At 41.9% G+C, this 21,415-nt stretch overlaps 2 protein-coding genes across 9 annotated transcripts in view; one reads left to right on the top strand and one right to left on the bottom strand.

The window, feature by feature from the left end:
* Window positions 1-21,415, top strand: part of selenoh (selenoprotein H) — a 291,866-nt gene that overhangs the window by 206,955 nt on the left and 63,496 nt on the right. The window lies entirely within an intron of this gene.
* Window positions 2,519-20,683, bottom strand: LOC132981905 (catenin delta-1-like). Of its 8 annotated transcripts, none has more exons than XM_061048024.1 (22): window positions 20,524-20,675; window positions 15,514-15,638; window positions 14,310-14,473; window positions 11,999-12,067; window positions 11,788-11,907; window positions 11,292-11,554; window positions 10,761-11,042; window positions 10,351-10,591; window positions 10,000-10,222; window positions 9,615-9,810; window positions 9,381-9,498; window positions 8,799-8,952; window positions 8,564-8,581; window positions 8,155-8,223; window positions 7,682-7,809; window positions 7,411-7,561; window positions 7,052-7,244; window positions 6,547-6,755; window positions 6,314-6,355; window positions 6,145-6,212; window positions 5,884-5,938; window positions 2,519-4,206 (listed from the first exon to the last, which is right to left on the bottom strand). In XM_061048024.1, exons 3-22 carry the CDS (start codon window positions 14,466-14,468, stop codon window positions 4,148-4,150), a joined length of 2,817 nt encoding a protein of 938 aa, XP_060904007.1. In that variant the 5' UTR covers window positions 14,469-14,473; window positions 15,514-15,638; window positions 20,524-20,675; the 3' UTR covers window positions 2,519-4,147. The 8 variants fall into 8 exon arrangements, with proteins under 8 accessions (XP_060904007.1, XP_060904008.1, XP_060904011.1 ...); XM_061048025.1 differs by having other exon boundaries at window positions 15,520-15,638; XM_061048028.1 differs by lacking the exon at window positions 5,884-5,938.

Genomic DNA, 21,415 nt, shown 5'->3' with positions numbered 1-21,415 from the left:
TTAAACAAATATTTCAAATAGTGTTGTTGTCCGTGTGCAATCCAAAGACGACTTGCTCAAAGGACAGAGAGGGGACCGGACTGAAACCCTTGGTGGGTGCTGGAGAGTCATGTTGGCCTGGGGCAGGCCGGGGCCAGCGCTCATTAAACTTGACAAAGAAAAGCGGGTCCTTAAAGGGCCCCCCAAAGATAATGGCCTGCATTAGGTAGACAAGGGCCACGACCATGAAGCTGATGAGGAAGAAGGGGACAAAGGGCCTCAGGTGGTGCCATGCCACCCCCATCCCATAGCCTAGTCCGCCTAGCCCACTCTGCTTCCTGGTATGGGACGTGTGGCGAAAAGAGTCCGGAGCCGGAGTGTGATCAGGGGACTCGTCATCTGAGTTCAAAGAGGGGGGGCCACGGCCAGAGACACCCATGGGTAACAATTAAAAACGGAGTAGTTCCTTTGCTCTGAAACAGAACTCCTACTTTCTTTCCTCCAGAGATCAGCTCCAAGGAATCACAAGGAGGGAAGAACAAGGTCACACTTTACCTCCCAGTTGTGTAGTTCCCCTACCTTATCCTAGATGGAGGACTTAATGTGGAATTGATGAGATGTATCCAATGATAAATCCTTCTCAGCACTCGCTCACAGCACTGAGCATGCGCTTTATTCCTTTGGCTTTATCCTCGCAGTACTTTTCCTGCAGATCAAACGTGCTGGAGTTAAATGTTGCTGCTTGTCTTTGAGCTTGAGTGAGCGATTGAGAGGAAATGAAAAACAGAGGGGGAGCTCTAAATAGATATGACACCTTATGACGGTACACAGGGAGGGAGGGAGAATCTGCTGCGCCCCGGTGGTCTCAAGTTTAACGCTGCGTGTGAGTGTGTGTTTGTACCAGCTGCACAGGTTACAAACATCACACACGAAATGACTAACAGATATGCACACACACTTGTCACTCAAGATGTACGCTCTTAGCAGCTAGAGGACAAAACCATCAAAACCATTTATGTTCCTATGCAGCTGTAATAAATCTCAACCTGTGGTGCAGTGCTCTTGAATTATGACAGGTGCAGCTGTAGGATTTAAATTAACTTAGACACACCTCACACATCACTTCCTAACAGGGCCGTAGCAAAGATTTTATATGCTGAGTCATATGCCCCCTCCCCCCCCCCCAAGATATACTTTGTGTGATCATTTTCATATCGTATTCATTCAATTGTAGGATTATACTTTATATTGAAACTTTCAAAAACAGACCGGTTTTCTTGTGGTTAACCAAAATATGTCTATTGGATTTATTATTATTTTGGTACTCTAAATGTGACGTAATAAACAATAAGTGTAATCTAACAATTCATATACAATTCTTTGTGGATTGTTAATGAGAGACGTTTCTTTACACTTAAAATAAAAGGTCCAACCTGGTTAACATTATCAGAGAAAGAAAACTGTTTTGACAGCAACAATGTTTTTATTTAGTCTCTGATTGTGGCCTCTTTCCAAATTCTTGAGAGCAAAGTGTTAGTTACATTTTGTGGAAAAATTGAAATAAGGTAAGGTGAGGGAAATATACAGAGAGGAAAATGTGTTAAGATGTGAAACCCTTCGACCTTCTCTAAAGCCAAATGCAAAAGTTCAACATGTCTGGCTTGTAACCAGCAGGTTAGGTGCTGATTCTTTTTAACAGTGACTGAGGTGTGTGTGTGTGTGTGTGTGGCGGTGTGCTTTTTTATATATTGAGACCATCTTCAGGGAAAGGGGGGGATTTTGGAACCCCAAATCTAGCTACTACTAAAATACCATGAATTTATCATTATTTTTTGGATCAAACTATGTTTTCATTTACGGAATTTTAACTCCTTCTAGGTTGCTAAACCCGGTGACTGTGCACAAGTCACACACACACACAAACCAACTTATATCACACATTCACCTCGTGATCAAGCAGCTGCTCCTCAATCTGTGTGGGAGACATTTTTGATGGGCTGCACGCTGGAAATACCGAGACACCTTCACCTCCTCGAAGAACCCGTGCGTTTCTTCGACATATCTGGAGAATGAAGCACACACACATAAATGGCAGATTCCCCCCCCCCCCCCCCCCACTGTTAGAACGTGTAACCAGAGACACCCAAGCTGAGAATGTCAATGCTTAATCAGTGCTACGGTGCAGTGTTTGAAAGTTAATCAGCTTAATGCAGAAAATAACACAAGACTTGAGCACAGCTCTTCAGTTTTTGAGATGGGTGTTTCTCAAGTTAAAAAAGGTAATTTAAATGGCATTGTAGATAACAAGCCTGTAAAAAGGGCACGTAAATGACATTAAAAAATAAAGAAAAGGTATCTTAGAGAGTGAATATCTGACATAGTGACGGTGTGTGCGTTTGCCATTTGCCTTAAAAAGAGTGAGGGTATGAAATTACCCAGACGTTCAGAGTGCCTCTCTTTAATTAGACCTGTTTATCTACATGATACAGCAGACCTTCGTTACTTCACCACACAGCCACATCAATCACATGTCGCCAAATCTGGTCTAAGAAAAGATCTTTATTTATAAAAACAACAGTATTACCAGATACATACTTTACTGAAAAAAGCAACTTCTCAGAGCCAAGGCAGGTATGAATGGTACATCATAATTGTACATGGATAGGCAACATTACAAATATACTGTGCGGAGAGTAAAAAAAAAAACAAAGATGATTGGTCTCTTTTGCCTTAAAAACAACTAGAACAGTAAAACTGGGACTAAAAAAGTTAAACAAATTGCATAATGCTCTCAACCCCCGCTCCTTAAATCCTGAAATAAAAACAAACAATCCAGACACAAAGTGAAAAATAAAAAAAAATAGACAATTATGTGTTTTTGTCCATCTCCCAAATTAAATTACAAGTCAGTATCTGTTAAAACTCGAGTCTGCTCTGAGGATAAAAGCCTGCCATTTTGTAAAGGGTCTATTTATAAAACAGCACACCACAAAGGCCAATAAGAACTACCAGTAGTGTTTATTTAAACTTTAGAGTTAAAGCAGGGATAATCATTTCAAAGAGATAATCCTAAAGTGTTACTTTGTCTAAATAAAAAGCATATAGTAGTTTTAAAGTCTGACAGAGTAGAGCTAGGAATGAAAACTAAAGTGGAGTTTTGTGGTTTAGTAATGGTTTGGTGCCCTGCTTCACCAGTCAGGCCCACATTCAATGCGATCTAACGGGTTAAAGACGCTGAGGCTGTCAGAGCTTACTTTCGGGGAAGCAGACACAAAGTTGGAAATTAAAGTATCAAACACTAAACAGAGGCAGTCATTACACAAAAAAACAAAAAAACAATGACAATGCTTTGTCACAGGAGACATGAGTTTAAAAAAAACAACATAAATGCATGAAATTATCAACATGTGGTCTTATAGGTCTGGTCCGTCACTCGCACAAAAACACACACTCACTCCAAGGTCCGTATCCATTTATCACACACACACACACACACACACACACACAGTCGGCCACAGGTTTACTGTATGACAAATATACACACACCTGCCCTTTCTTGTCTACACCTGTGCTGGTCCCAACCAAGAGAAAATAACTCTAGACAGGAAAATAACTCCTCTATAAACAACATTCTTGCTCTACAGGGCGATCTGTCACTCCGTCCCAACCTCCCAATGATCCCAGTAACGGGACGATTTAAATTAATGAGCCAAAACTAATGCAGTCATCCCATTTTCTTTTTATATACAGTATATACCCTACTTAGAAGTCTACGTACAAATTCGTCATTGGGATGTGGGTGTTGGCAAAACTTTTTTTTGACCAAAATGATTTAGCCAGAAAAAAAAAATAGAATCAAGCAGGATTACAACACCAGTTAAAATGATTGTCAACAAAGATAATAGCCTTTACAGAAGAAGTATAATTTAAAAAACTGAATATATTTCTGTTGCTACAATTGAATGAATTTGTAAAATAGGTGTGTCTGTGTGTCTGTAACTAAGTGGCTGTGTTGCATGACAAGGCTGCAAGACAGCCACTTTCTTTGGATGCCAACCCTCATCTTCTAATCCCATCTGTGTGTTGGTAGAGAAAAAGAGGAAAGGAGGGGAGGGGAGGGGAGGAGGGGACAAGGGGGAGAGAGTCTGTGCATCTGGTTCTTCTCTCCTCAGTAGCAGTGGTAAGGCAGGGACGGCCCAGTCTGGGTGATGCACACTATCAGTTTTTCTGGAGAAAAGAGCAAAAGTACTTTATTAAATGAGAGTCAGAGTGTGACAGTGAAAAATAAAATATAATTATTTACTGAACATTTCACTAAACATGGAGGCAACACAAGGACTTATTATGTGGTATAAGTATGGCACACTGCGCAGTAGGGCTGTCACAATAACCAGACGGACAAGAATACTTCAATACTGAAATAAAAGAAGTCCACTGATTTAATTATATACAGTATTACAGTATAATTTGTTACAGTATACTATTTCATCATATTGCCATTTCAATATGTATCCTTTTCACTATGTTTACAATCACCTGAACACCTGACTGTTTATCACATGGAGGGCCATATTTAAACATTATATACAGTATGTAAGGGCATCTGGACTTAAATCTACCTTCTGCTAGCTAATGGCTCAAAGAAATCTGAGTGCAAAGTACAGCACTAGGGGCAAAGGGGTTGTATATGCAGCCCTAGATGATATAAATTAAATGCAAAATTTGTTATCTTTAGACTCAATTAATTAAAATGTGAGTCAATACATTTAAAAAAAAAAGTTTGGCTTTCAGCTTCATCAAGTATATTTTGGAGGGGAAATGAAAGGAAAGTGCCAAACAGCAGACAACCTCCTCCAAAGAATGCACTGACAATAAATAGAGAAAACCTTGAGAAATGTACCATTCTTGCTATGTAAAACTAAATGTGTCAGTTTGATAGAATCCTTATTTCATGACATGGTAAAACAAAAATACATTCATTTAAACAGTGACTGTAGCCTTGAATAGTACAGCAGTGACCAAGCTGCGCATTAAGAGACTTTTATCACTTGTGTGTGTGTGTGTGGAACAAGATAGCACATTTTGAATTAAAATAACTTAAATCAAAGCCATTACGAGAGTTCAAGAAAATTACAATAATTGAAATCCAGGTGTGTGTGTACAATGTTTTTTTTTTATATATAACAATTCATTATTACGTTTTTAATAATTTTCATACTGATAAAAGTAACTACATGACAATAAGATTCTGCTTCACAGACAATGAAATCCACCGAAGTGCATTTACTTTGTTTATCATTTTGGCAAATTGTTGTTGTACTGCCCTGCACAGCCAGAAGAGGGAACTGAAACACAGATTCTTTACCTATGATAACAGCCATTAAAATGCAGAGATGCATTGGATACTAAGTTGTACATTTCAAAACTTAGTACATGTATGAAACACTTCACTATATTCCTGGATACATACAGTTATATACATATAACTATTATGAGATGACAAAAATCAAACCCCCTTCTTTTCTTGATGGTGCGGTGTTGTAGTATTTATGATAATGTTCAAACTTCAGTAAGCATTGTTAAAGTTCTGGTATTGTGACAAATCTGCTGCTTAGACTTTTATTATTCTGAGGATTTGAGCAACTTAGGGTTAACTCTACACTGACAGACTGCGGGAAGCAGCGTACCTTACAGCATACTATACCAGCATGTACTCATGACATCAGGGCATTGTAGGGTTAAATAACAGCACAGAGACCTACACCAGTGTTTTAGTAAACTGAGGGTTTGAAGTTATTAGAGACAAAGGAAAAGAGCTGACTGAGTCCATGCAGGACGAGAGGTCAGTTAGACATACCATGCTGTTACATGCAGAGGGGGGTAGAGGGGAGGGGGAGGGCTAACCATCGTAGGAGTCCAAGAGGGGCAAGGAGCCTTTTCTGCCCCCATACACCCCTCGCTGAGAGACAACCAGAGAGAGAGAAAGAGAAAAGGAGTGAGTGGGAAAAAAGTAAAAAAATGTCAGTAAAAGTGAAGTTTGAAAGACTCCCAAAAGAAAGAAACGGTGTAAGTCAGGATATACTTAAAGTAGTGCAGGAGATAGAGGGTTAGTGTCGTTAATGAGCAACCCAGCACGTGAAAGTGCCTGACACTAATTCAAAGTACCGGTAAAGTGTCTGTGGTTTCATCTAGAGTGTGTCTCCTCTCCCTCTGATCCAGTGTAGAGTAGGCCTCTGAGAAACAAAGATGAAAAGAATCAGATAAAGTACAGCCTTCAATCTAAACAGGCTTTAAATTTAATGTCTCAAAGAAGAAAAAAAAATAATGTACTAACCAGGGCCAAGGTCGTTTAGTGGAATCATGTCCCTCTTTTCCCCTGTGGTAAAAACAAAAACATCCCGGCTTTAGCTTCATATATAATGAAGTGCACATTTAACAACTACAGTAGGAAAACACAGTGAGATTCATAAATGACCTCATTCTATGAAAAAGCCATTTAATGAACCAGTCTTTAAGTTTCTAAATGTCGGTTTAAATGCTCTCAAAAGCTCTTTTCTGCAAACCAACCTCTGTCTAACAATGGCGTGGTGCTGTCTTCATAGGTGCCGTTAACCCGGGTGTTTGGACCGTTGGTGGTGGCGGTGTTGTGGTTGAACGTGACTATGAAGTCAGTCTTCTTCCAGCCGTCCTTCTCAAGAGGCCGACGCAGCTCTTTGTGGGCCCAGACGAGCTGCAGCACCTGGCCGGCCCCCCGCACCTCACGCTCTGAGCGCTTGCTGTAAGACACACACAAGCTTTCACAGTTTACCATGCGTCTCTTTGGTTCACTTATTAGGAGCAGTAATCTTTCAGCTCAGGACGGTTGACAAAAAGAAAGCTTTATTCCACATCAACTACAGTATTTCAATAATAAATTCAGGGGATTTCACACTTTTTAGGTATTGGAATATTTTAATTTCAAATGCCAAAAGTAACTCTATTCACTTTACGATTATAAAATAAAAACTGTTGTTAATGCAACCCCAGAAACCACATTAAAACAATTATAGCTCACTTTACAGAACTAACATACCCGTCTTTGTTGATGAGCACCAGCCTCTCAATGCCCTGCGACGCTCGAAGGGTCTTTGCTGCCTCCAGACTGTTGCCCAAGACCTCAGCGAGCGTGCTCAGTACAGACACTACTGTCTCCTCTGACAGGGCGCGCCCAGATTGACTCTGGCCTCCAGGTAGGTTGGCCACAAGGTGAGGTACTGCATGCAAACCTGCAGCATACATACAGGGAGGTAACAATATATCAGGAGAGATACAAATCTAGAAGTCCTTCCATGTTGTATTTACAAAACAGACCAAAAATATTATCAGGTGAAAGAGAAGAAAATGCTTTTATCTTTGAGAAACATTTCTTGAAGCCTATTTTGATGTCCTTACCAAGCAGTTCACAGTTACGGTTGTCTATGGCGAGGTTCCTCAAAGCTCCAGACATAGCCCGAACCACGCGGTCATTGACATGAGCCAGCAGCTCTGCCATCATTGGAAGACCCTTTTCCAGACGCACAGTGGCCCGAATATAGCGACCATACTAAAGACCAAACAGAGAGAGAGGGGGCACTGAAAATCGTTCTAAACTGAGAGCAGAAGAGATATTGTTTACTCTGTATCAACTAACAACTCCATAAGTTTACTAAGAATTAGTTCTCACAGTCCATCGGCCAGCACACAGGTTCTGGATGGCACCAGCAGCAGCCTCCAGAACTGAGGGGTTTTTGCTCTCTCTGAGCAGCGAAGTGTAAACACGAACCACCTCTGGCTGGAACAACAGCTCGTAGCCTGAAAGAGAAAGAGACATGAGTCAGTTTAAGACAGTTTTTCATCTTTACTATAAACATGTAAGCTAGAAAAATTACTTTCACCTGATGTTTTAAAAGTTTTAAACTATGCCTGAACTATTGTATTCGTTTGACTACAGAGAAGCACTAGACTTAAAACACATTTTGTGTCTCATTTGGAGAACTTTTTCAAAAATACAAACATTAAATAAATACTTATTGTCGTTTGCCCACTAGTTTTGTTTTTATTCTTTATTTGACAGAAATGTGGGGACAATTTTTCAATAAAAGTATTAGCATGTCCCATACTGATACAAGTCAATTTGATTTTAAGGGACGTGCATACCTTTGGCGGGTGTTGTTCTCTTCGGGATGTCCACCTGGTCTCCGCTTCCGTCATCTCCGTCCTTTTTCCCTGCAAGAAATGGATTCAAAAAAGAAAAGCATGTTTGGGCTGAAGAAAAAAAAACACAGATTATGTGAAGTTGGATGAGATGAGCAGTCGGCTATCTACGGTCCTCTAAACTGGCACGCACGGTATGAGAAATGCAACGAGTTGAACAAGCACTGTGAACATGCACTGCTGGTCTGCGTGATGTCAGGTGATCATGCTTATGAGCTGGATGTGAATTCCACAATATCTGACATTCATCTTTCACAAGTTAAGTTTTCTTTCTGCATTAGTAAAATGAGTGATGATGAGAGTGGTCAATGGTTTCAAAAGGCTCACAAGCACAGAGAGAGAGGAATCTTACCTTTGGAAAACCACTCATCTAAACACAGCAGAGAAAGAAGGGGAAGTAAGGGCGAGTAGGAGGAAGAAGGGGGGGGAGGTAAGAAGGATGGAGGAGAGGTAGGAGAAGGTGGTATAGTGTGAAAAATAGCTACAGGTGCATCTGCCACCAAGAAGCGTAAACACACAAGCAGCTACCCAAATTTCAACACCAAATCTTCTGTATCTCTGAACTGTATTATCTGTTAAACACTGACCTTTGCCCTTCCGAGAACCAAAGCAGCCACCCTTGTTAGCAGGGACGGGTCCCTGGTTGAGGGGCAGGGCCTCTACGTAACGCTCACAGCCTGGAACTTCGCGGTGAACGTGATAAGAGAGATTCCTCAGGAGGCAGACACAGTTCTCCACTAGCTGCAGGGGGAGAGAAAGGATCAGACAACATGATCAAAAGATGGAGACAGAGAAAGAAAGAGGAACTGGTAAATATCAAATAAACACAAGACACTTGTCCCCCAATGAAAAGATAATCGCTCAGTGAGCAAACCCCTCATCCAAATGATGCCATTATGCCCTACTGATAAGTTACATAACCTTCCTTATGGCGTGTGCAACTAAAACAGCATTATCATCTTCAACAGACCCAGTTTCCTTTTATGCGAGCTAGCCAGATAGTGACAACTCCGATACTACCTACCCTACTGCATGGCCTGTTCTAGCCCCCACCTCCCAACCGTGTAGACTGATGGGCAGCAAGAGTTAGGACATCACTGAGGTTTTGCCCAATTAGTCCCTTGACACCCGAGAAAAAAAAAAATATATGCATAAAATCAATCTGATACCTTGTTATCCACATCTTTGCGGTTGATCTGTGATTGGACAATATACATGAGTGAATCCACTAATCCTGTGCATTCTCTCAGCTTTCGCCTGGCCTCGCTGCGTTCCGAACTCACATTCCTGTTGGAGAGGGACAAGTTAAGCACATAATTGCATGTGTTTCTTCTCAAAATAACTCCTCTTCTCCGAGCCTTTTCAACTTTTTCCAACATTTTGTCTATTGATCCCTTGCATACCTAAGGCAGCCAGCAGTGTTGGTCAAGGCGGTCTCCCACTCCAGATGGCGTGGTTTGCAGCTCTCCTCTCCTGCTCCGTTGCTCCCTCGCTCCCAGCCAGAGTGCGGGACAACCACCTCGTCAGCCAGGGCGTGCATGGCATGGTCAACAATTTCCATCTTCACCGAGTCGTGGGATGAAAGATTCCACAGGGTGCCTGGGAGGATATAAAAAAATACTATGTCTATCACTGCAATAAAAGAGACAGACTTAGCTTTCAAATAGTAAAATATTTTTTGCAGTTTACACAGTTTTACAAAAGCTTTGTATGGCCAAACCAAACCAATCGTGTGTGTGTTTAAATCCTGAACATGTTGACAAGGCAGCCGTTTGGGGATGTAGATACCTGTTATAGTGTCAGTCAGGTCCTGGTCACGGGTTTTTCTCAGTAATCTGACAAGACCGGGGACTCCATCACAGTTCTTGATGGCGATCTTGTTGTCGTGGTCTCGCCCATATGAAATGTTCTTGAGTGCTCCACAGGCCGAGTGGTGCACGTCCTTGCTGGGATGGTCCAGCAGTGACACAAGGGCTGGAATGCCCTTTAAGCGACGCACCTCTGACTTAACCTAGACACACACACCCACACACACAATGATCAGGCTCTTCTATAGGATTTGATGAATTTTCATGACACATCAAGATAAAGATTTGTGAAGCCCTGTTCTTCTGCATTTGAATGTGGTCCTTGTCTCACCTTATCATTTTTGAACGTGAGATGCTGCAGGAATGCAGCGGCGTTTGTCTTGACTGGGTCCAGGCGGTAGCTCAACATGGCAATGACCTCCGGTAGCTCCGGCTGTCTCCATGAACCAGGAGGAGCCTTCCTCAGTGTGCTGTCCAGTGACGCCATGCTACCCCTCTCCATCGTCATGGGAACAGCCCAGGTATAAGGGTCAACTCCTCCCATGTCCCCATCTAAAGTATCCTCACAGCTCCTTCATGTTGGAGGGAGAAATACAGAGGAACTTTCTTAAGATTTGGCTTAAAATAATGAATTTGTTTCTTATTAGTCAGCGAAGAAGATCACTTTGGTAAACTGCCCCTATTCATGGCCCAAAAAAAAAAAGAAGGATGTGACAGCATAGATATGCTTTTGTGTTTTACCTGAGTCTTCGTCTGTCCATACCCCCAGGGCCGGGCCCTAAACGGGGCATGGTGCCGTAGCCACCAGGGTGCATGGGTGGAGGCCCCATGCCGTAGTCATCATATCCCACACTACGCTGGTCATCCTCCAGTCCATAGTGACCATGGCCATAACGCATTTCCATTGCTGAGCCCAGGGCTCTCATTCCTCGGCTGACCTGGGGCTGGGCTGCATACGGGTCCAGCTGCTGGCGGCTTGGGGCCCTGTAGCCCGAGTCAAGGGTCCTGTAGCCATCCGCTGGCCTGGGGAAAGAAGGGAAGTTAGAATTGAGCAGCTTTGTTAAAAAGAGATCCAAATTCAAATAAATTGTGCTTCAAATTGTTGAATGAATGGAGGTTTTATTCATGTTTGTCACATTGTTTTGATGAAGCAGTAATGGAATCTTACATTGAATAAACTCACGCAAACCAAAAACAAGATTGATCTTTAAGGTTCACAAATCTTAACATAAATGAACAACAATCACAGAAAAGTGTAAGAGAGTGTTGTACCTGTAGCGGTCGTCCATGTGTGAGCCTCTGCTCAAGCTGGTATATGCCTCCGATGGAGGGCCTCCGCGGTAATCATCATAACCTGGTACAGGGCCATAGTGGTAGTTTCTGGGCACCGTGGCAGTTGGGTAGTCTCCTGCTACAGGCTGCCTGTAAGGACGGTCTAGTGTGGCACTGTAGGGACCCATACCGGACACTGACAACCCCCCATCGATGGACATGGAGTCAGAGGGCAGGACTGTGCGTGTGATTGGTTTCTTCATCTGGATGACAAAGTGACAGATGGGGTTTATTCTCAAGAATATGATAACAAAGAAAGGAAAATAATGTGGTGTAAGATGCTTGGAGGCGTCGCTAAATGTAAGCTCCCATACTACTAAATCAAACCATGCAATCACTACAAAAAATATTATTTACAGTAAAATAATTTAAAAAGAGCTCTTGCAAGATTTCATTTCAATTTGATGATAGCCAGTGCATATGTCATATCACTTACACCATTGTCTTGGCGCCTTGTGGTTCCCTCTTCAGAAAAGACTGAGTGCACTTCCTGGGAGTCGTCCTCTGGTGTGTAGCTCTCATCTAGAGCGCCGTGTGCAGGGTCCACCATTCTGTACTGTAACAGAGACACACCACAGGTTTAAAATGTATCAAATCACTGGCACAGTTTACCTCTACAAAGATTTGATTCACACACAAACACATACCTGTGTGCCGTTTATGTATGCGTCAGTTAGTTTCAGTCGTTCTATGTCAGCATCCCCCAAACGCCCGTTCTGAGACGAAAGATTAAGAAACAAATATGAGACATGGCCTGCAAAAATTCAAAATAAAACTCAACACATGCATGGTGTTGTGGCATACTTTGTAGTAGCCAGTGCTGTCTGGTTTCTCACAACCACCCAGATGATATTGCTGCTGCTGAAGCACATTCAGTGCTGACCGAAACCATCCCTGCATGTTTATGGTCTGTGAATCACTGCCAGACATGAGGGAGGACATTTTGGAGTGCAGCCACTCATACTCACTCCTTACTTCTTCCTGCTTTCTTCTGTTACATAACCAATGACTGTCACACTGACTGCATGACTTGGACACTTTATACCTTCCCCCGAGCAGCACTCACTTGTATGCAATGTAACTGCCTAAGATATCTGAAATAGCCTTGAGCTGACACGTCCTCCCTGAGTAATTGGGCTGATAATGCGGATATTTCTCAGCAACTGTTTTACCACCCAGATTTTCAGTATTTCTCTGATATCATTGACTGCATAAAAAAAAATGTTACGAACCTTAGAAAGAATCATATCCCACTTAATTTGCAGTATTATGTTCGACTGCACTTTATTTATATGTCCACAGGGAGGCAGCTGTGTTATTTGAGAGCAATAAGAAGGGTAGATTATGATTTCCTGCATTCTCAGTCTTCCTTTAACAACTGCAGCACACTTATCAAATCTTAATGTCACTGCCAAGGTTTTAAAGAGACACAATATCTGATCTAATCTATGTCAGCAAGCTCTCACAGAAAGGAAAATATTTGGGAACAATGTTGGAGTGTAATTTAAAAACAGGTCCTAACAATGTCAAGCCCTGAATACAGCCTGCCTGAAATTTAGTGTTTGCAAAGGGCAAAATGATAATGGCTCTACTTTAATTGCTCTTCAAGGCCTACAGGCAGAGTTTTCCCTTTGGCAATGAAGTCTTTTGATAGAGACAACACTATAGGACAAGGCATCAGTTAAGGCATTCTGTAAACAGATAACTCAGCTCTAGGAAAAAAGAAGTGTTTAGAATTTAAACAGGAAATCTGATCCTCAGCTACAAATGTATTTGAAAATGTTCAAGAAAATAAATGGAGGAACTGCTCATACATTGTCTACACAGCAATCCTGCTGCCACTTGCAACATTGCACTAATGATAAATACAGATGTGTTTTAAAGTGACAGCTTAAGATGCTATTTATTAATGAATCATTTAGAAATGATCAGCAGCTATTTCAATATTACACGTTGTGATTGGAGTGAACGTTTAAAGCAAAAGCGCCAAAAATAATGAGGTAATATTTACTCAAATGTAAAAATATACTGGATATTTAAGGTAGTAAATGTAGCATCAGGGATTCTTGACTGCTTATTGGACAAAAAAAGCTACATGGGCTTTGGAAACTGATAGGATTTTCTGTCTTTTTTTTTTTTTTTTTACATTTGCAGTACTCCCGAAATGTAGAAAGACTGAGAAAATAATGAACACAGTGATTGAAAACTAAAGCAAAGTAGTTGTCGCAGTGAGGCGGTGTTAAAAATATCGGAAAATGTACAAAATGCAATCGCCAAACTGCTGACACTTATGCTATACATCATCATCACAGATACATTTAATGCATGATTAAATACAACAGCAGATGATATGAATGATCAGTTTAAAAGATCACTGCATGCAAAGGAATGCTTAGGATGATGAAAGACATCTAAATATTTGATAAATAATGAAATATAAAAATGTCAAAAAGCAGAAACCAAACTGGATGCAGGACTATGCGACACATGCACAACAGATGACCTCATTCACAAACACAACATGCTGCAACGAGAAAGGTAAATAACTGAGATTCCACAGACTGGGCCGTGAAAGGTGATTGTGTGTTGAATGTATCCGGTGAGTGACAGTGAAAGCATGCAGAAATGATGACCATCTCAGGCATGTTCAGAGCAGTGCGAGTATGTGCAGGTGGCAACTGATATGTATGCAGATGAGGGCGGAAAGGTCTCCCAGAGTCAAAGAAGAGAGACATTTAGTGACATTTACACAAACATATATTGATGTAAACTCGCCAAGCACTGGTGGAGACAAGTTGGGGTTTATGAATGACGGTTGTATGGTGTCAGACGGAGACATTTTTGAGGATTGGATAGAGGAATGATGACCCATGGGTTGGATGTGAATGAGAGATGAGGGCAGGTAATGCCTACAAGAGAGCGTGATCGGGGATGATTGGGTTCATTGGAGGGTGTTACCTGTGTATGAGGGAGGGGGCGACCCAGGGTCGAGGGGCTGGTGGCGGGGAGGCCCACCCACCTCCTCTCCTCCTCCAACGCCCTGGTCAGCTGTTCAAACTGCACCTCCTGCTCCCTGACCGACTCCAGCAGAGCCGCTGCGCTCTCACACTGCTCCATACACACTACACAGCCCCAAGGGGAAAGGGGAGGGCGGTGTTACATACAGCCATACATCCTCATAAACAGGGAGACCTTGCATACAAAGTACACTATGATCCGGTGGATGCAAGATTTTGGGGGCACTGAGATTTAGTACAAGGTTTGTTTCAACCCAGGGTCAAAATTATTCAAAAACGCTATCCAAAGCGTATATCCAAAAAAAATTTCAAACAAGAAATAATATAATATTAAGGTGAAGCAGAACTACATGAACTATACAATCTGTCCTTGAAATGTCAGAAAACATGTCAACCTAAGAAAAGTCAAACCATATTTTGATTTTCTCTTTTATAAGGAGAAAAATAATGATTCCCCATAAATGTTAATCAAATGACAAAAAGCCATATTTATGATTACTATATTAAAAAATCCCATATCGTGCAGCCATGTTTGGACCGTTCTGATTAATCTGATTTAGTTCAGTGATTGTGGGTCAGATGTTCTTCTTGGAAAGAGTTGGGCTCAGTAATGAGAACACAGCAGTCACCGCTGTATAGGCATGTCTGTGGTTGAAACCGACATAACCTCTTGCCAAATGAAACCAGGTTTCTGTACAAACATGTGATGGTGTAATAAGCCCTCCTTTGAAGTTTTCCTCCACACCGACCGAGACTTTAAAGGAGACCCACGCTCAAATTCAATCCTGCCTTGAGCACTACCTGACGTTGTTAGCGCTCATAAAACATAAATTACAAGAAGTATGCCATTTCAATTTCTATAAACAGTGAGTGAAATAATAGAACCATTTTTTGATAATTTGGTGGTAGGAACTGCACTAATGTATTTGTCAAAAAAAAAAAAAAAAAAAATACCATCCCATGTATACCGGCTCATGAAAGTGTGTTCGGGGCTAACTAACAAACGGCGGACAAAGAAAACATTTTTGTATAAAATATGGTATGTGCATCAGCAGCATATTTTTTGTGGCACAGTTATTCCAAGTTAGAGCAAAAAGCTGAACACAGCATCGCAGAAACCCGATGTCAGAGAAAATCATACACACCTTCACCTGTGAGCGTGGTTTGGTAGTAGAGGTGAGAGATCACGCCAAGGTCAGAGGTTGAGCTCTAGTTGCTCATGGGTAAAAAGGTCACAGAACCACCAAGCCCAGAAGAAGGAAGGACTGAACTGCAGAGAGAGAGAGAGAGGGAAAGGGAGATGTGGAGGAAAGAAAATAAAGAGAGAGAGAGAGAGAGAGAGGTGTTTTAGAAAGAAGGAAGGCACCTCTGTTTGAAAAACAACAACACAGTGTGAATACTGTACATGTGTGTCAACAGGGTAGTGTTTGCTCTGTGTGCAGAAAAACAGCAAGAGACAGGGACACACAGTAGCCCCGGCCTTTGGACACACCCTATATTAACTCGAGATTTTGGTTTGTGTGCGGTAGTTAGCTGTGGGAAGTGGACCAACCTTCCGCTCTATCTGGGACAGAGAACATGGACTGTCAGCAGAAAGTAAAAGCAGGTTTTAAAGATTGTAACATCCATGGAGAAATATATATTCTTATCTTTCCTTCAGCAAATTAGCGATATCTCTTTTCTCCAAGCCTTATTTTGAAATCTTTATCAGTCTTCAGCTACCTCAGGTCTGACTGTCAATCTGCCGCTCTTGTTCTTTCTAACACTAACCCCCTCAGCACTGGCTTCAAAAGGTGAGTAAGCTCAGGCACAGCCATTAGCCAGCCACCTACAACCACACACCTGCACGACCGGTTGGACAAGATGTAGGAGGGGCTACCAAAGCTCAGTTTCTGAAAGTCTCTCTCTGGCTTGCCAACAAGCACAGACACACTTCTGTGATTGTTAGTTTGCAGCGACTTGTGGATCAAACAGAGACATGCAGCAGGTGTTTTTGGCCCATGACATGTAAAGTGTTAACAAGTGTAAATAAAAAGAAACGCAGCACAGGAGAAATGAGTTCGAGGGAAGCGATGATGATGAATGACTCACAGTTTTTACCTGCATGAGATTGTGCAAAGAAAGAACGCATAAAAAAAGCCTACAGACGATGATATCACCGTTGGACAAACACACCATTACTACACACTTCAGCTGGTAAACTGAGGCCAGCAGAGGCGGAGACTGTTTCTGTATGTCTGTCAGACAAATGACTAACACGCACATTGGTTAGTGTGCTTAGATAGAAAAAAAGTCCCTGCTTGGGGTGTGACAGACAGTGTGGGAAAAAATCAGGAAAGTGGGATGGCTTGATGAGAAAATGAGGAGTGGCTCAACCATGTTTCACAAGACAAAGGAATTTGGAGGAACCAAAAACCAGGATTTGCATGGAGGACAAGGCTGACTGACACGAAGACATGATGTCACATGCGCACACACTATCTTCTGCTTAGTGACTGTGCCGCCCCCTGAGCCATTGTCTCCCACCTGAGCAAAGCACACTGCTGTCCTGTTCCACACATGCCTATATATGGTCATAGCCAGGACAGGGCTGATATTATCCACCACAGACAGACAGACAGAGACGGCAGAGCAGGAGCTGCAAACAAATAAAACTGTCTTTCAGGGGAGTGTGAGGGTGAACTGGAGCAACAACAGCGAGGTCGTGAGACAGAGGGATGTGCTTAAAACAAGATAAAAAAGTCTTGCATTCCTTTCATTGTCTCATGTCAATTCAGTTCAGCAGCCCACCCACTCATCCTCTGTGTATGACCTTAACATGATACTATAGAGATCTGTGTTTACTGTACCAACATAGCAGTATATGGCAAGATAAGTGGACTAAAATACCCAAACAAAGCAACAAAAAAAAACAAATTTTATCAAATCTCTCCCCTTCTGGCAAATTTCCCTTTTAATTAGCCACATCTAAACGCTGCCTCAGTCCTCATCTTATCTCAGTTTAACATGCAATGTTATTCCACTAATGAGTGCAACTGTCATTCATACAAGAAAAATGATGAGCTGTGATTGATATTTCTTGGCAAATGTACTTGAGAATGTTATTCTAAGACCAAGTGTGTGTGTGTGTGTCTGTAAACCACAGCCAGAGGGGGAAATTTGCAGCTGTCAGTCCGGGGGGTTGGTGAAACAAAAAGAAGTTTGTGTAAGCATGTATCAGGAACGCAAGTGTGAGAAGCGCAGGGGAGCGAGGGCATTACTGGACAAATCTGTGTGTCATCTGTGTTACTTGTGTTTCTGTCGTGGAAAGCCACTCTTGACCTCTGTCCTCCAACCCGTCTGCCTTTTTCACAGCTGTGAGTTTTGGCCTTGCATTCTGTAGTGAGTTTCGTTGAACAATGAAAACAATCAGCGCAGGTCTGTTGCCACTCCCCTCCCCTTTCCCCCCTGTAACCACATCCGGAGAAACAGGATGTTGTGGATTTGACATCGAAGGAGTTAAAAGGGATGCTGTGGCTACTCAAGCTCACCAAAAGAAAAAAACAATTCCTGCACACAGAACCACTAAAGCCTATAAGACATGTAATTTAGAAAACACCAAGCTGATAATGGATGGTTCCTCCTTTTTGCGGTGAAAATCCCCCGTAGTCGATAAGCTGATCACACGGCCACATACAGCTTCCCCTTTTCCTAACATTGTTCTACATGCTCGGTTTTCTGTTCTGCTTTCATGACCTTTCAAAAGCTATAATTGTCAATCTATACTCATCATATATTTCTCTGTTCATTGTGAGTAACAATATCTTGCTTTGTTCCCCTGGGGTTGCCAATTACTCCTCATACTCTAACCTGAAAAACTTGGTTTTACGACTTTTGTGATGATAATCTTTGGGATTTTGAGATTTTACAAAGAAAAAAAACTAACAGATATTATCTTTGGCTCTGGAGAATTTATATTGCGCTATATTGTATCTTACATTAAATCAAGACTACAGTTTATACACATTTGTCAACAATAAAATGGACCTGTTTTTTTTTTAAGTCAGACTTTTACCCCCGAACAAGAAACAAAAAAAAAAGCAGCACGGGATCAACTTAATGTTCTCTAAATGTGAAACAACACAGGAATGTCCTTCAAAATCCCAATTAGCAGCAAATCACAACGTTTTAAAATCTAGTCAAAGAGACAAAGAGAAATTGTCCAGAACACTGCTGTAACAAATGGTCAAAATGCAGAGCACAGGGCACCGAGGTCAACATGCGAAGCACAGTGTCCTGAGGTCAACATCACACACACTCACTCCTTAAACATCTGATTGAGCCCTGACTCACCACGAGTCACATATCCTTATCTGATTCTGCAGCCATCAGTCAGCATGAGCAACTCAACCATGTCAGAGGACATCTGTAATACCCACAAGTAAACAACAGAACAACCTTTGTCTACTTAATGAAACTCTGGCTAATTCAATAAGCCCCTACACCTGCCATGGACAGCTACACTGAACCCACACTGAAACAACCCCTTCTCTGTGACAATCCACATCTGTCCGCACATCTTGCAGCAACCTGCGCTGCTAGTTTGCTAACAAGTTTGTCGGTGTGATTCCACAAGTGCTTGTTTAAGCTGAATGTGGCTTGTAATGGGATTGGCGCTTTAGGCTTCTAATCCACTTACCTCCTAACACATACACACAACATGTTAACACGCACGCACAGATACACACACACACAAACACGGGCTAGACCCCTTTGAGGATTAACCTAGACACTTCAAGAGAGCAGACACAATTGCAGCTGGTTCTGGGGACAACGGATCAACAATCAAACAATCACTTGGGAAGAAAAGGTTGATACCTGGGTGTTCACTATCACATACAGGGTTATTAGTGGTGGCACCTGCAGCGCTGACCCCCCCCCCCCCCCCCCCCCCCCGTCACTTATACTGTACAAACAGAAACCAGGATACTCTTACAAGCCCACAGGCAAGACGCTTACCTACACAGCAATGTGCGTCTGCAGTGAACCAATGTTTACAAGGGAATAGCTAGTTGACTTGTTCACATTCAAGCTGACAGTTATCCCCACCCAGGCGTTTTCCTACCTAAACAAGTCCACACAGGACCCACCTAACAGGTTCACGAGCTGGTAAACGAGCCGAGTCGGTGTGGATGGACTACAGGTTGAAGACCACCACCCTTTAAAAACAGACTGAACTTTTAAAACAAACAGGGAGGTTTACCCTTTAACTATAAGGCTGTAAGGAAATCTACTGTCTGCTTCCAACAGAGAGACTCTAAACAGCGATGTTGACCACATCTCGACCGTCTTCACTGCGCATGTCAAGAGAACCAAACCCGGTTCTCTTCAGGGGGTTTTTCATCAGCCTGAATCTCACAATTGCACTTTAGTTCACAGTCCCCGATGAAACCTCTCCGACTGGCAGTGAACTGGTTGTCTAGCATGATTTGATTTGCTACCGTAATATCGGACAAGTAGGACAGGAGCAAGTCGAGCTGGCAGCATTTTGGACAAACACGCAGGCAGAAACAAAAAAAGAAAAAACACACACACACACACACACACACACACACACACAAGGGTATGAAATGACTCTCACGAACAAAGACTCGCGTATTTCAGCACTTGAGTTGCTCGGTGTTTGTGCTCAACACTACCGTCCACATAAATGAACATGAATGTTGGAGATCGAAAAATCAGCCCAGGCTGGCCGGGCGTGCTCGCTCAGCACCCGTGTGACCTGGTTTGGCTGTCCTGCTACGTTAGCATCACAATAACCCACATAGCCGACTGCGAGCCGTGCCAAGAACCAAGTTAGCATAGCATAGCTCAAACAGATTAGCCTACTAGAGCTGTAGCTTCACGCACGGGACATTTTAAGACGGAATTCCTAGTTTTGGAAATCAATATCACGGGGTAAACTGCGTCAGGTTATAATCATGTGCTCAGTGGGACAACGAAACCGAGAGACCCTGTGTAATACATTCTCGTTTGCATCGCTAGGTAGCATTAGCCCAACAGAGTCGTGTTGCTGATCTGTCGAGTGATGTGACCACTCCTTTGCCAACGCTGCAGTGTATCCTCTATCTATCCCGCTTTATCGACACTGTGGTAACATTTACGAGTTCACTTACCTTGCTCGTTGAAATGCTGCCCTGTCCCCCTTCAGACTATTCCTGCTATAAGTGGGGTTTTTTTTTCTCCCCTCTTTTCCCCTCCTTCCTTGGGTGCTGGGCTTCTGGGTCAAGCTTGTTAAAGACGAAGCGACATCACCGAGATTTCTATCAAAGAGAGGGCGGGATCAACAAGCGGGATTACCGTAAAGACGGCGCACACAGAATTCCTCTTTTCTTACAGGTGTTTTTAAAAAAGTGTTTCTACAACACACCAACAATTTCTTAGACTCGGGTTAAAATTGTTGTATTTCTGACAAAATGAAACAAGCAACTAAAAATGATGAAACCTAGGATTTTAGTAGAAGGGCATTTACTGCACATTGCACAAGTTTACTTTTTCTTTAAATTTTATTTACCATTTTGTACCTTTTGCACAATTTAGAATTTATTACTGTAAATATTATTTATTTTATTTTACCTCATTTTATTTGATATATTTTACCTTATCTTATTTTATCTATTTTACCTTATTTTATTTTATCTATTTTACCTTATTTTATTTTACCTTATTTTATTTGACCTTGTTTTATTTTATCTATTTTACCTTATTTTATTTTATCTATTTTGCCTTATCTTATTTTACCTTATTTTATTGTATCTATTTTACCTTATCTTATTTTACCTTATTTTATTTTATCTATTTTACCTTATTTTATTTTATCTTATTTTACCTTATTTTATTTTATCTATTTTACCTTATCTTATTTTACCTTATTTTGGTTGTATTGCACCGTGGGACGGAGACAAACGCAATTTCGATTCCACTGTATGTCTGGCATATTTTGAAATTGACAATAAAGTTGACTTTGACTTTTTTGACTTTGACTTGAGGGGGATTTCAAAATATGTT

Source organism: Labrus mixtus, chromosome 10 (genome assembly GCF_963584025.1).
Source record: "Labrus mixtus chromosome 10, fLabMix1.1, whole genome shotgun sequence".
NCBI classification, from domain to species: domain Eukaryota; kingdom Metazoa; phylum Chordata; class Actinopteri; order Labriformes; family Labridae; genus Labrus; species Labrus mixtus.
The sequence above is the reverse complement of the archived record's forward strand: the minus strand, read 5'-3'. Positions and strand labels throughout refer to the sequence as shown.